The sequence below is a fragment of the Hoplias malabaricus genome, chromosome 1 (genome assembly GCF_029633855.1).
Source record: "Hoplias malabaricus isolate fHopMal1 chromosome 1, fHopMal1.hap1, whole genome shotgun sequence".
Lineage (NCBI taxonomy): Eukaryota > Metazoa > Chordata > Actinopteri > Characiformes > Erythrinidae > Hoplias > Hoplias malabaricus.
Window position 1 is genome coordinate 20,771,774 of NC_089800.1, and position 14,104 is coordinate 20,785,877.

A 14,104-nucleotide genomic window follows, 5' to 3' on the forward strand; every position below is an offset into this window, starting at 1 on the left:
AATACTAATAAATACAAGATGAAATTATTTTAATCAACTTAAATCAGGTTCAATAGGGGACACATTGCTATTAATGAATTTGTACAGGACTGAACATAGATAAAAAAAATTGCAGAAACCTGTACATATTTTGGCCTTAAACTAATGAAGTCCGCACTTATGTTTCTTTTATGGTGTATGCTCTATACAAATAAATTTTACCTACTTATTTACTATTTTGCATGTATCCATACTGAATGATGTTCCTTCAGCAAAGTGTCACTTTCCCACATCCGAATGCTGGGTACCCATCTATGCCATGCTTGGCCTGTTAACTACAGAGCTGCCCATGGTGGGTAACCATAAAGCAGAGGTCTTTCTAATTTTTTCACATGTTTCTTCAGTACGCACTGTTCTGTGAATATACAATTAGTCCCCACCAATCTCCATTGAACCCTCTGCAATAAGCCCCCCCAATCAGAAAAAATTTATTCAGTTGTTCAGTCCTGTCCTTTCATTCATTGTCTATAAGCTACTCTGAATCACTAGGCACCATCCAGGTGGGTGCTGTACATTGATGTGAGTAAATGTGTGAGTGTGTGTCACCCTGTGAAGGACTGGCACCCTCTCCAGGGTGTGTTCCTGCCTTGTGCCCAGTGTTTCCAGGTAGGCTCTGGACCCTGAACAGGGTAAGAGCTTACAGATAATGAATGAATGAATTAAAGTATGTGGGGAAATGCAAATCTCTCGGAGTTGTTTATGTTCCAAGATCTCTGTGTCTTTTAAGGTGGAATGGCATGTTTGTAAAGTTTGTTTAATCACGGCGGAAGTTTAACTTGCATGTAAGTTTTTATTCACTGTTTGAATTCCCACAGAAATTCATTTATACCTTTAGTTTTGTAGCACTGTCGCTCATGCAGTTAGCCGTCTCCCAAATTTAGAGATATTTCCACCTTAAGTGATTAGAAACAGAAAAATACTATGTTACCCACCTATTGAGCAGGAATAGAGCAATATCCTCATCTTATTCTTGCTTTTGAATGTTTGTAGTTCTCTCCACTATCTAAAAAAATGACAGATTTCATTTATCTCTAATATCAAAGCCTAGCATACCGGACCGAGACACTTTGTTTTTCTAGTCATTTACAGACACTGGGGGTCGTAAACACATTAGACCAGTTTCTAGCGCAAACCAACTGCAGAGTTGTGAATGGTGAGGAAACATCATCTGAATTTTATAAAACGTGGTTTTTGATTACAATTGTTAACATCTATGAAAAGACAATGCCGTTAAGTGGCGTTAAATATGTTAACAAATATTCAGCAGCTGCAGTAAAGAATATTAATACTAATAATACAAGATGACATTACTTTAATCAACTGAAGTTTAATAGAGGACACATTGCTATACACAATATCCATGAGCATGAAACACACTGGTATAAAAGCATTTGTGCAGAACTGAACAGAATTCACATAGATTCCAAAAAATTGCAGATACCTATACATATTTTGGTCTTAAACTCTTCTCACAATTAGAATATCTGGTAAAATAACGTTAGAACAATTTGTGGTAAAGCATTAGTTAACCAAAAAAATACAAGTCCAAGATGAATTCACCCAGACCTTAGAAGTAGCTTATCAGCCCAGGTGTCTTTGGGTGTTTCTATCAGTTGTAATACAGTCGTTCTGATCTGAAAGGGATTGGTTGAACAGTTATTTACACCTCTGTAGTGAACACATTTCAAAGAAATATAAGGGACAAAATCTACTGCAGACTTTTTTTTTTTTGACCAATTAATATTCAAACAGGCCTCTTAAAATGTAACACAACCTCCATAGAATAAAAAATACTGCTAAAGTCATGCCATAGTCTTGTAGATTCTTTCTTGATTTCCTCTGTAATTTACAGGGTTTGTTTTGGTTAAACTTTCTGACCAATACCATTTTATTTAATTCTGTACTTTTCAGATGCCTTTATTTTATGACAAAACTAACATCCATCGAGAATTAATACTGATCATTAAATGTAAACTTAACAACATACAAGTTAATAGTTGTATGTCCGTATGCTAGCGTTCAAATCAGTGTAATAACCTAATGCTTTACCCTTGGGGAGAACAGAATATAGTTTAAGGAAAAATACTTAATAGTGTCATGCACTTTTAAAAAAATATATAAGTAATCAGTGATGATTAATGTTCTCTTTAACATTGGCGCTTGAGTAGCTTCAGTGATTGTGGATTCCTTCATTTATAGCTCATGAATTCACACTGTCCACAGATCAAACACAAACACAAAACAATAATTAAATTCAGGGGGGGGGAAAAAAAAAAAAAAAAAAAAAAAAAAAATCAAATTGGCTTTTTTTTTTTAAATACACTGAAGGCAAAAATGCTAAAGGTGTGTCATTAAGGGGTAGAAAAGGACTGAAAATACAGAAAGGAACCAACAATGGAACCATTCAGCAAGGCTGAAATGTTTTACCTGCCTGCATTACTATGTAGAAAAATAATTGCGTGGCTCATCATTCTGCTTCAAAGCAATGTTTCTATAAGTTGCCAGATGCATCTTACGTCAAGGTTATAGAACAACACCTGTTAAACGGACATAATACAAACAAGTTACAGACACGTTTGCATCTTTTAGCTGATGGTTTTCACATTCATTTGAACATGTTGCATGGGTCTCTTCTAAAATATCAGTTCAGATTGTCACTAGAAGATATAAAGCACATTTTGGTTCTATAACAACGCCGCCGTTCTTGCCGAGAAATGCACTGTAAAAGTCTGTGAGCGATAAGCAGAGTGCTCGATTCAATTTCAGTAGTGTACATAGAACAAAGGCAGGATGCAGCAACAAAACATGTAGTGCATTTCATAAGACATCGCCGCCATGGTCACATGAAGCTTTTCATGAATAGCGATAAATAAAAGACACTTAGTAATTAACACAGTTTATGTACAAGTACGATCTATTCCACGTAATCTGCTCCACTGATACAATAAATACATCCCTTATTAAACACCCACACACAATCTTCCGGTAGCTTGGTCATCCGCCATGATCATTTCCTTCATGTCGCCTCTCCCCCTTCTGCTATTAAAATGTTCTCCATCTTCCCACTGTCTTCACATTGTGAGCTAGATGTCTTAACGCAACTGTCCACCCCTCGTTCGCCTTCCTCTCTGCTCCTCACATTGCCATAGTGGTCAGATGCTGATGGCCCAGGAGACCCTTGCGACCACCGCCGACTCCAGGATGCGTGCCGGCTCCACCATGGCCACAGTACTCCTGCAGGTTCTGCCGCAAGGTGACCAACGCAGAGCCCAGGCAGGCACGGTTAGGTGCTAGGATCCCACCAGGCAGTTGGATTAGGACAGTGGCCACTCCTGCCATTCCATCATCGGTCGGCTCCAGAGTGATGGGCCCTATTTTGAAGGATGAGTAAGAGAAGCCCAAGAGCTGGGAGAGAAAAGGGTCAGAGCGGCAGAAGTGTTGGTAACTTCCATGTGAAGCTGGATGGTGATGATGGTGAGAAGTTGGGTTGTTGGTGGAACTGGGTGTATAGTGATGGGCATTCAGGTAATGCAAGGGAAGGTGCTGTCCACTGTTGCCTCCACCAAGGGCAAGATGGTGGTGATGGTGGTGGGTTGCGGTACCCGTGTTGGGGTCATGCTTGTATGATGGAGCTCCAGATCGCCCTCTTTGGCCAACAACCATGCTGCCTAGCTTGCCCGTCCTAATGTGAGCCAAGGAGACAGCCCCACCTCCCCCAGCTGAGGGCAAATAGACAAGCTGCGGTTCCTCAGGCTCCAGGTAGACTGTTAGTTTGGCAAAGGGACGTGAAGCCATCTTGGTCATCTCCTGGATGTGACGGCGCTGCTCTCTGCGGAAATCCAGGAACTGCTTCACCTTCCAGAGCAGCACGCATACGGACAAGAACAAGAAGAAGCAGGAGAAGAAGACGGAGAAGAACACAAAGAGGTCAATGTGAGCCTGGTCCTGTCGCAAGAAGAGCAGGCCCTGTGACTCCCCTTTATAGTTCTCTGTACCCACACCACGCAGTGCAATGTAGAACCGGCTGGACTTGAGAGAGTGCACCTCATGGGGAAAAGTGATGACGACACGATCACGAACACCACGCACAATCAGCACCGTCTGCGGCTTCCATACAGTAATGTACGTGATAAGACCTTCAGCCCGTTCTTCACGAACCTCCCGCTCAGGACCGTGGGGCTTAGTGTGCAGGCTCAGTAAGCCTGATGAAGAGGAGTTTGCGTTCACCTTCAGTGGGGACAGTGCTAGAGGAACCTCTTTGTCTCCTCGAGCCACGGTGGCAGAGTTGACCTCATCCTCAATCCTAATGGTGTGTATGCCGGTATGGCGGTTCACGTCCACGATAAAAGTGTCAGGGGAGTTAGACACATATACCTCCACTTCCCCAAAGGTCACATCTATGGTTACACGGATGTCCACGTTGGTAAATTTTGGCTGGGCTGCGAAAAACACAGTGCGTCCCATAGACAAGTTACGGATGGACTCATGGAAGCAGTTGACTTGTGATGTTGGGTCAAAGCAGCACTCATTGTCTACGTTGAACTGCCGGTAGCATTGACGCCCATCAATGGGTGTGCCAGTGAATGAGTCCTTGCACTTGGCACACTATGAAAGGAAAAATAAATAATTAAAAACGCATTTTTATCATTTGTTGTTTGAAAAGTGATAAAACTACCATTGAAAGTGATAAGTAATAAGTAAGTATAATAAGTAATGATAAATACCTGCTGTTTGTAACACTCCTTGCGGTCATTTTGTGGACTGCTGAGACAAGATGATGTCTCTGTATTGTTTTGGCAGGGACAGCCTGTTCCATCATGCTCATTACAGGTGTCTGCATGGCTGTTACACTGACATCTAAAGGCAAGAAAATAAGTTGCAATACAGACGCATTTCACAAATGTAAATAATCTACAGTGTGTTACAAATGTAACGAGGAATAATTATATTATCATTTTATTGGAGGGGGAGTGGGGTGTACTCCTTCTTAATGTCTTTTTAAACTGCTGTTTTATTGCACATTACTTTCATGTATATTTTAACACTGTAAAAAATACTCCTTATTGTGGAAAATAATATTTGCAACCAGTCCGAGCCTTTAATGTGTAATTATGGCCTGTAAGTACAACAGGACTGCAAGCAGGAGACCTCAAATACGTGTCACAAACTGCTACAGAGCGGCGTGATTCACCACCCAGCCCATGGTTAGAACCAACACTGGACACTGAACTTGAAAGTTCTCTCCTCTTTGAAAACAGACATTTCTGCTGTTATTAATTCTAAATTAAAAAATATACTTTGTTAATTATTCAGTTCCCTTAAATGTGAGCCAAAAGAAGTCAAAACCAAAATTGTAAACAGCACAACTGCAATCCGTAACAAAAAGGACGCTATGAGAAACACCCTAATGTGAAAACTTTTCCCAAAATAAATAAATAAATAAATAAAATAAAAATGAAACCAACCTAAATCTGTATATGGACATTACCTCAGTACTTTATGCTGACCTCAGTATTGTGTTTACTGGTATTGCTCACTGCTTATTTAGTATATTTTGAAAATTTCAAATATCCAATTCCAGTGTCTGAATACTTTTATTTTTCCAATTGCTCTTTAAAGATGTGTAATTTCATTACTACTCTAATAGCAGTGGCATACAATGGTCTTAAAATGACAATAATATGGTTTTCCACAATTATTTATGGTACAATCACAGAAATCGGTTACTGTGACCTGCGTACATGACATGCTGAGTTACTTAGGATGTTTTTATGGTTTGTCATCTCAGCGGACTCACTTTTCACACTTCCCATGCAGCAGAAAGTAGCCACTGAGGCAACTTTCACATTTGTCCCCAACACTGTTGTTCTGACAGCTCACACACACAGCATTGTCCTCTGTAGGGCCCTCTGTCACCCAATGCACAATCTGAAAGAGAAGAAGTTTAGATAGAGCAGTGAGAACAGTGAAAGACATTGTGTGTGTGTGTATGTGTGTGTGTGTGTGTGTGTGTGTGTGTGTGAGTGTGAGAGAGAGAAACTTACACTATCGCGGTCTAGCAGATAGTCCTTTGGGTGTTCAAGGGCCAACTTGAGCTCATCCTTGGACAAGCAAATATCACTGTTGCCCCTGCAAAACTCCCGACATGGCCGACACATTCCACCACCTACTGCTGAGCCTACAAACAATGGCTTACACTTCTCACAATGCTGACCCTGAGCCAGAGAGGACACGAACAATGAAAGATTAGTGATTATGTTTAAAGGGATAAAACAAACTACTTCTCCATTCACAACAATCACATAATCCAGGGATCCCTAACCAGAGGAGCCCCAGAAGGTCAACTGAAATAATATAAACAATGCGTATAAATGGTGTAATACCTTGGTGTGATTATGGCACTCCAGGCAGGTGTCTAGCTGAGTAACACTCTTACAGTCGCTGTGCTTGTTACAGCGGCACTGAGAAGAGCAGTTCTCCCCAACAAAGCCGAAGTGACACTGGCACACTCCTGGTGACACACACGTGCCATTAACACAACCCTGTGCACAAACCGGCTCACACTGCCCCGACACACTGAGACAGAAGCAGAAAAAGAGAAAGAAAAAGAGACGTTAAACAATGAAATTTGATTTAAGATTTAGACAAATATGTAATTTAATTAATCTTAGTAAAAATATACATTATGTTTTTGTAAAACTATCACTCCACAATGTATTAAATGAATGGTCAAATTAGGGCTGGACGATACAGGCAAAGTTTATATCATGATATGTTTCTTAATTCTGATCGATATGATAAAATTCCAATATTCAAATATGTTTAATAATGTGTAGCGATTACATCCAATAAATGTAAATCTGGTCACAAGACTGACGTTTCCAAACCAACTGTTTTTTTAATAGATATCAAAGATTTTAATCCCAAGGTTATATTTTTGTGTGCTTTCTAAGGGTGCTGATCAGGTTTTTTTAAATGTGGTTATATAACATTTTTGATTACAGCATTACAGCTCTGTTTGACCAATCCTTTCAAACACTGTTAGAAAAATGATGCCATATTTTTAAATGAAACAGAAGCTGTGATGAAATGTGCCACTATACTTCTATCCCTTTCTGAGCATTTGAATTTAGTCTTTGCAACTGTATCTTAAAAAGATAAGAAACCATTTTCTGCATGTGTCATATTTGTGTTTGTGAAAGACACAGTAAAGTAGACCAGCAATGTCAAACCTATCACACTTATATCCAGTGATCTGATCCTGAACAGGTGTACCTGCTGAGTATGTAACCCTGTCTACAGGTGCAGTGATAGCCATCAGGCAGATCATGGCAGTCTTGGGTTACGTTGCAGTGGTGATGTCCATTGGCACACTCATCCTCTTCTGGGCAGTGCAGGAACGACCAACTACTGTTCCTCTGAGGGCAAAGAGACTCACTTACACCTTCAAAACAAAACCAGAGGAAGCTTAGGTTACTGCACAGCTACGTTTCATTCATAGTTTGGTCAAATTCTCAGTTCATTCCAACCTCCTTTTAAACGTGAACCGGCAAAACAAGAAGTGGCTTCACTAAGACCTCTATCTTCAGAAAAAGGTAAAGGTTAAGTACAGTTATAAAATGATAGATAGGTGGACAGATGGACAGATAGATGGACAGAGATAGCTAGATGGATGGATAAATGGACAGACAGAGTGACAGATTGATAGATGGATGAACCGGTAGGTGGACAGAGGTAGATGGATAAATAAATAGACGGAGGGACGGAAAGACAGACCAAAACACAGACAGATTGACAGAGGGATAGTCAGATGAATAGATAGATAGATAGACATACTGTTTATTTTCTTAATTTAAGTCACCAAATGTGCAACCTGCGCAAACATCGTTGCTCATATTATATTTCATGTTTTATATTTTTCCACTGCTCATATTAGCTGGTAACTGGAAACAAAGGCTGTAACTGGACATTATAGCTGGCAGGGTTATACATACCATCTAGTCCTCCTTGTAGGCAGCGTCCTGCCCCATTGCCACCACGGGTCGCGCACCAGCCACACTGTGGCCTTACAATGCACTGAGAGCACTGGGTCAACTGAGAGCAGTGAGGTGAGCAGGAGTCTCCGCCAGAGAGCAGACGACCGCACTGACCAGCTTCACAGCGCAGTGGGACAAAAGAGGGACTCATACACTGAGGTGAAGACAGGGGGAAATGTTAAGAGAGCAACAAAACAATATAAATATAATACAATAGATATTTTATGTTGGTCAAAAACATCATTTTCAAAGTATATTCGAACTGACCGCCCGGATGCCTGGGTCAGGTGGAATATTATTTGATATTTATTTCCTATTAATTTCCATTTCCTAGTCAGGCAAGCTGATGTCAGCCATATGCTCTGACAGTGGTATTGCTTTTCAATGTGAACACACTGTTCAAATCCAGGCGACTCAAAATCTAGCAAATCAATTTATGTGCTGGCAATCGTTTGTAGCACAAGGCAAAATATTCTTCAGGAAAATACAAACACTAGCGGAGACAGTAGATTTCTAGTTTATTTCACAATGGGGCAATTTTGGGTGAGTTTTAACATCTGCCTTATGAAGTACTTCTTAAAAATAATCTAGATCAAAAGTCAAACAAGGTTATTTTCTAGCCCATGGGCTCAGCTACGAAAAACCTTGGTGCACTTCCTCACCTGCTGCAGAGCCATGCTCCACACACAGTGCTGCCAGCCTCCGTCAGAGCCACGGGAGCTGAGACACTGACTACAGGTTTTGATTTGGTTGCAAGGCTCAGGGCAAGGCATAGGGGGAGAGGACTCCACCTGCATTGGTGACACATTCAGCAGCGCATAGCTAAAACATGTCCAGTCATATGTTGGATTCACACTCAGAATGCGCCTGGTTTCTCCTAGAAACAAAACAGAAAAGGTATTCAATACATTAGTTTCATAAACACGAAATAACCCTATGCTTTCAACTCCAGTGTGAAGTGTTTTTTCGTTTTATTTGCAAATGCTGTGAAAGTATATTTTTATTCACAAAAGATCAGCGTAAAACCCATCATTCTTCCAAGGGATAGTAAAGTACTTGCAAAGCAGACGTTCTGCTTGTTATAAGTTGGTGTGTATAATGCTGCCATCAAGATCGACTAATTACCTGCCGACTTGGGAGATCTCAGAAACTCTGAGGAGTATGTATGCCCTGAGTGAGCAATTGAACTTTGAGCAAATGTTTTATTAAGCTACTTGCATTGAAAGGAGCACACACAGTGTGTATTGTCACGTAGGCAATGTCAATCGCAATGTATATACGAAGACCTTTTTCTGGACAAAACTGAGAGGAGCATGTGGGCTCATCAAATCTGTCACATACTAAAATGCTTGTAACATGAGACTGCAATGTTTATAAATCTCTCAAAAGCAGAATGTACTCATACGCACCGGTACGCTTAAACTGACGGGTCCACATGCACTTTCCAGAGGCTGAACATTTGGGGCAGTCAGAAGCCTCACAGCTGGTTTCAGTGCAGTTGCTGGACAGGAAAATCTCCCTTTGGTTTATCCTGCAGTCATGCTCCGAAGTGCAGCTCACAGAGCTGCTAATGCATGCTCCTTCAGGACAGTTAGTGCACCACTTACACTGCAGAGCAGGCTGCATATATATGAGAGAGAGAGAGAGATACCATGAAAGAGGAGTTGAATTCCTAGATAGGATTCAATATTCATTCGTTCATTCATTATCTGTAGCCCTTATCCAGTTCAGGGCAGCGGTGGGTTCGGTGCCTACCTGGAATCACTGGTCACAAGGTGGGAACACACCCTGGAAGGGGTCTATTACAGGGCGACACACACACACACACACACACACACACACCTACGGACACTTTTGAGTCACCAATCCACCTACCAACGTGTGTTTGGTACACCCACCACGCTCCTCACAGACAGTCACCCGGAGGAAACCCACGCAGACACAGGGAGAACACACCACGCTCCTCACAGACAGTCACCCGGAGGAAACCCACGCAGACACAGGAAGAACACACCACGCTCCTCACAGACATTCACCCGGAGGAAACCCACGCAGACACAGGGAGAACACACCACACTCCTCACAGACATTCACCCGGAGGAAACCAATGCAGACACAGGGAGAACACACCACACTCCTCACAGACAGTCACCCAGAGCGGGACTCGAACCCACAACCTCCAGGTCCCTGGAGCTGTGACAGAGACACCACCTGCTGCACCACCCTGGATTCAATATTACAACTGTTCCAAGTGACATTAGTTGTACCTGTGCAGGGTTGGAGAATGTTCTAGGATGTCGGGCCAGACACTCACTGCAGGTTTTCAATCTGCGACATTGATCAGAGAAGCGAGGAGTAGGGGAGCAAGGGGTCTGGCCAACAGGACAACCAAGCCTAAGGAAGAGATTTAAAATACATACACACACACACACACACACAAAAAAAAAAGGTCTGTACATATTCAGCTTTTATAGTTTCAAGACACTACCAACATATCTAACAAATACCTAATATTTTATTAAAAATAATGACAAAGCTCTAAGAGCTAAGGTATATGGGAATTGTTCAGCTGTACCTCTCTGCTGTGTCTGAGGAGGCGCAGGTGCCTCGGCACCACACACAGCTGCCAGTGCTGCTGTTACAGGCCTCAGGGCTACGCAGCAGGACACAGGGGTCAGAAGGCAGAGAGAGTGTGAGCTGCCGTCCTAGCATGACCCCATTAAAACCTCCGGTCAAATACAGGCGTCCACCCCAGGCTGCCATGGCCAAAGAGATGGAGCGATTAACTGGGTCACCAACTGAAGACCCTGAGGAAAGGAAAGATAAATATTAGAGTAATAATTATAATCTCAGAAACTTGACAATTATATGATCTTTTTCTTTGGTCGGCACAGGGTAGAGTGTTCCCACAAACAAAAATTGAAGAACTTGAGTTTTCCTAATGCCACATCTTTTATAGCATTTTAAATTCTGCATTCCCCTCGCACAGAGCAAACAGAGAGTGTGCCAGAATTTGTTTCTGTTTTTAATGCCAAAACACTCAAACACAATAACATAATTCATTCAGCCATCAAGGCCCTGTCTCTTGTGAAGAGTCAATATTGCTGTTTCACGTTTGGGTCTGAAAATTAGAAAACTTGCAAAGAGCAGGCTTTTTTCTTAAATGAAGAAACTCTTAAAAAGTTACTCAAAAACAGAATAATCGATTGCTCCCACTAAAGGATTGCTCCTATTTATTTAAAATGAAAATTGGTGTAAACACACAGTATACAGCATAATGCCTCTCAAATTTGAGGTCCTTATAGGACTTTTTTTTTAATAAAACCGTTTGCTTTCCATCACATCTGCTAACAGAAGTAAAAAAACTATGTATTTGTAGAGTGCAATCTAAAGATTGTCATTACAATTATTACACATTCTACTTGATAAAGCTGCCATATAAAATCTAAAACTTTTGAAATGTTGTTAGTGTAATTCTTCCCAGAATGCAACCAAAAGTGGCTGTGATTTTATCAGGACACACATGTGTGTGTGTGTGTGTGTGTGTGGACGGGTTACCTGGCTGAATCCATGTGTTGCAGTTGATCTGATAAAGGGACACACTGTTACTGTAATCTTCAGCTCCCGTCCGACCACCAACTATCACCATTGTGTCTTTCAGTAGCGCCGCCGCATGGAAGAAACGTGAGGGTGGCTAAAGGAAACACGGACACAATGTGTCACTGATGTGAAGACACTCCTTCATTCAGCAGCTACAAATAGTGCTTTTCCACGACATGGGATCGAGTCGGCTTGGCTCACTTTTAGCTTGTCACTTTTCAACTATCACAGCTCCGGTGAAATGGAGCCAGTGACATTGCAAAGCCTCGTCTCTAATGGGAACTGCAGGCTTTGAAAAGCACAATAATGGCAGAGGTAAAATCAGGCGCTGTTTACTCCATGTGTATTACCGTGTTCTTATTGTTGTTGTTTGGACTGAACACAGCTCCACCCCCAGTTCTCACAGATCAGTTTTACTTGTCGGGGTAATGTTACAAGCTGCCGCAGCGAGTCGAATAAAAACAAATATGAAAGCTGCTGTAACTTCAGAGATTTTACAAGTGGTGAGTTTGTGCTGGAGCTCTGCAATTCGTGGTGATTGACAGGTCTCTCCAACCAATCAGCGCTCTGCAGGGTTTACACGTCACAATTTAGTATGTACTCGACTCGGTTGAAACTGAAACAGAGCAGGGACTGAAAAAGTACCTGGTTCCAGGGGCCAGGACCAGATTTGGCCAGTGGAAAAGTCATGTAGGTTCCATGCCGTGGAAAGCGCCATAAACTTTAGTTAGTGTAGTGCCACACTAGTGTAGTGTACAGTTCCCTAACCATGAGTGAATGACTGTGTATGTGAGCGAAAGAGTGACTGACACAAGCAAGTTCCATGAGACACTTTTCATCTAAAAATATAGACAGATTATACTGAGTTCATCTATTCCAAACCCTTTGTTTTCAGCTACCTTGTTTCCCCGTGAAGGCACCAGTAAGGACCAGGTGAGGTTGGGGTAGTAAAGGCTATATAGTTCTCCAGAGGGTTCAACAGCTTCCACATGAAAACGATAACCACCAAAAACATATACAGCATCTGTCTGTTCGTGATAAACTGCAGAATGTCCATAAAGACCTATGACCAGAAGACAATAAATAGAGAGAAAATTAAACCACAATTTTGTTTTCAAACATGGATATCACCATGGGGTGTGCTGTTAGGATTTTACCTGTAGGTGGTGTGCCAGTGTGTGGGGCAATAGTCCAGTTGCCAGACTCTGGGTTAAACTCAAGTAAATGGTGGTTAAAGCCATTCTCTGGGGAGTAGCCTCCAATAAGTAGCACAGACAAACCCCTACGTACAGTCAGAGTGTGACCAGCCACAGGAGGCAGCACTGAGCTCTGAAGACAGAGAACAGACGTGCGGTCAAATTACAATATATTTCAAAGAAACACAATGTAAAGTGAATTGTGGAGAGGCTGGAAAGGAAACATTGAAAGTATATTTAAATGTACTCACCTCAAACTTACTCCACACTAAACTGCTGAGATTGAGGCTCCATGTGTCACTAGCAACGCCCTCCTGAGTAACTCCACCCACCACAAGCATTAAGTGATGAGTGAGGGTCTGAGTGGCAGACAGATGGTCATGAATGGGCACCACAGCAGAGGCATGGTGGTAGCGTGGCACAGGGGTGGCACCTTCCTCCACTGAACTCGTAAGCATTTGAGTCCAACGATGGTCAACCACAAAGTACCTGAGCCAATTCAATGCAAAGTCAGTTAACAATTAAGTCTTACTTTGTAAACGTCTGTGGGTGCGATAGATAACCAAAGCTCAAATTCATTCAGCTCACAATGTAGCACACAAAATATATTTTGTTATTTATTTTATTATGCACATTTTGTTAAAACTGCTCAAGTGCTGACCTATAAACGTTCCCTAGAATTCCTTCTGTGAGAGACAGCCCTCCATACATCCACAGTGTGCCTTGAGGTCCAGGGACCAGTGAGTGGCCCATTCTGTGAAGGAACCTGTGAGATGGATTCTGTAGGTGAGGAGAGAATAGTTAGAAGTGCAAATTAGTAAAACAACAACAGCAAAAAGACCTGCACACTTAAAACCCCTGGGAACATAACCCTAATTTCTTTTCCTAATTAAGTTAATCTGGCTGTTCTGGGCACACAATGTAAATACACAATTTATTTCCTATTAATATCTTCTGAATGACTAATAAATGTTTACTGTATTTTAACAGTATGGCTCTCCTCTCAATGTGGAATGAGCAGCTCAAAAACGGGCAAATGTTACACAACCTTCACCTTGACCAATCACAAGGCTAACATGGCCCTGCCTTCCGTTTGAGTCTGAGCAACTTCACGCTTGAGCTTGCAGTCATTCCAAGCCTCACACTGAGTAAACATGAATTTCTTCCGAGCCTCACACTGCCTCATTCCCATTTTCTGTGTGTGCCGTTATGTTGTGTACCTATAGGATGGTT

The 14,104-nt window shown here is 41.8% G+C and overlaps 1 protein-coding gene across 1 annotated transcript in view; it reads right to left on the reverse strand.

Moving 5' to 3' along the window:
- Positions 1–1,362: 1,362 nt before the first annotated feature.
- The window catches only part of megf8 (multiple EGF-like-domains 8), a 34,121-nt gene continuing 21,379 nt past the window's right edge, over positions 1,363–14,104 (reverse strand). Inside the window, exons 29-44 of the mRNA XM_066673422.1 lie at positions 13,533–13,651; positions 13,123–13,360; positions 12,833–13,004; positions 12,575–12,738; positions 11,634–11,769; positions 10,651–10,882; positions 10,343–10,469; positions 9,485–9,695; positions 8,738–8,952; positions 8,034–8,229; positions 7,315–7,483; positions 6,423–6,615; positions 6,084–6,254; positions 5,837–5,967; positions 4,764–4,896; positions 1,363–4,644 (exon numbers count right to left, since the gene is read on the reverse strand). Coding sequence (XP_066529519.1) covers positions 3,175–4,644; positions 4,764–4,896; positions 5,837–5,967; positions 6,084–6,254; positions 6,423–6,615; positions 7,315–7,483; positions 8,034–8,229; positions 8,738–8,952; positions 9,485–9,695; positions 10,343–10,469; positions 10,651–10,882; positions 11,634–11,769; positions 12,575–12,738; positions 12,833–13,004; positions 13,123–13,360; positions 13,533–13,651 — 4,077 coding nt within the window. The 3' untranslated portion in view covers positions 1,363–3,174. The remainder of the gene's footprint in view (positions 4,645–4,763; positions 4,897–5,836; positions 5,968–6,083; positions 6,255–6,422; positions 6,616–7,314; positions 7,484–8,033; positions 8,230–8,737; positions 8,953–9,484; positions 9,696–10,342; positions 10,470–10,650; positions 10,883–11,633; positions 11,770–12,574; positions 12,739–12,832; positions 13,005–13,122; positions 13,361–13,532; positions 13,652–14,104) is intronic.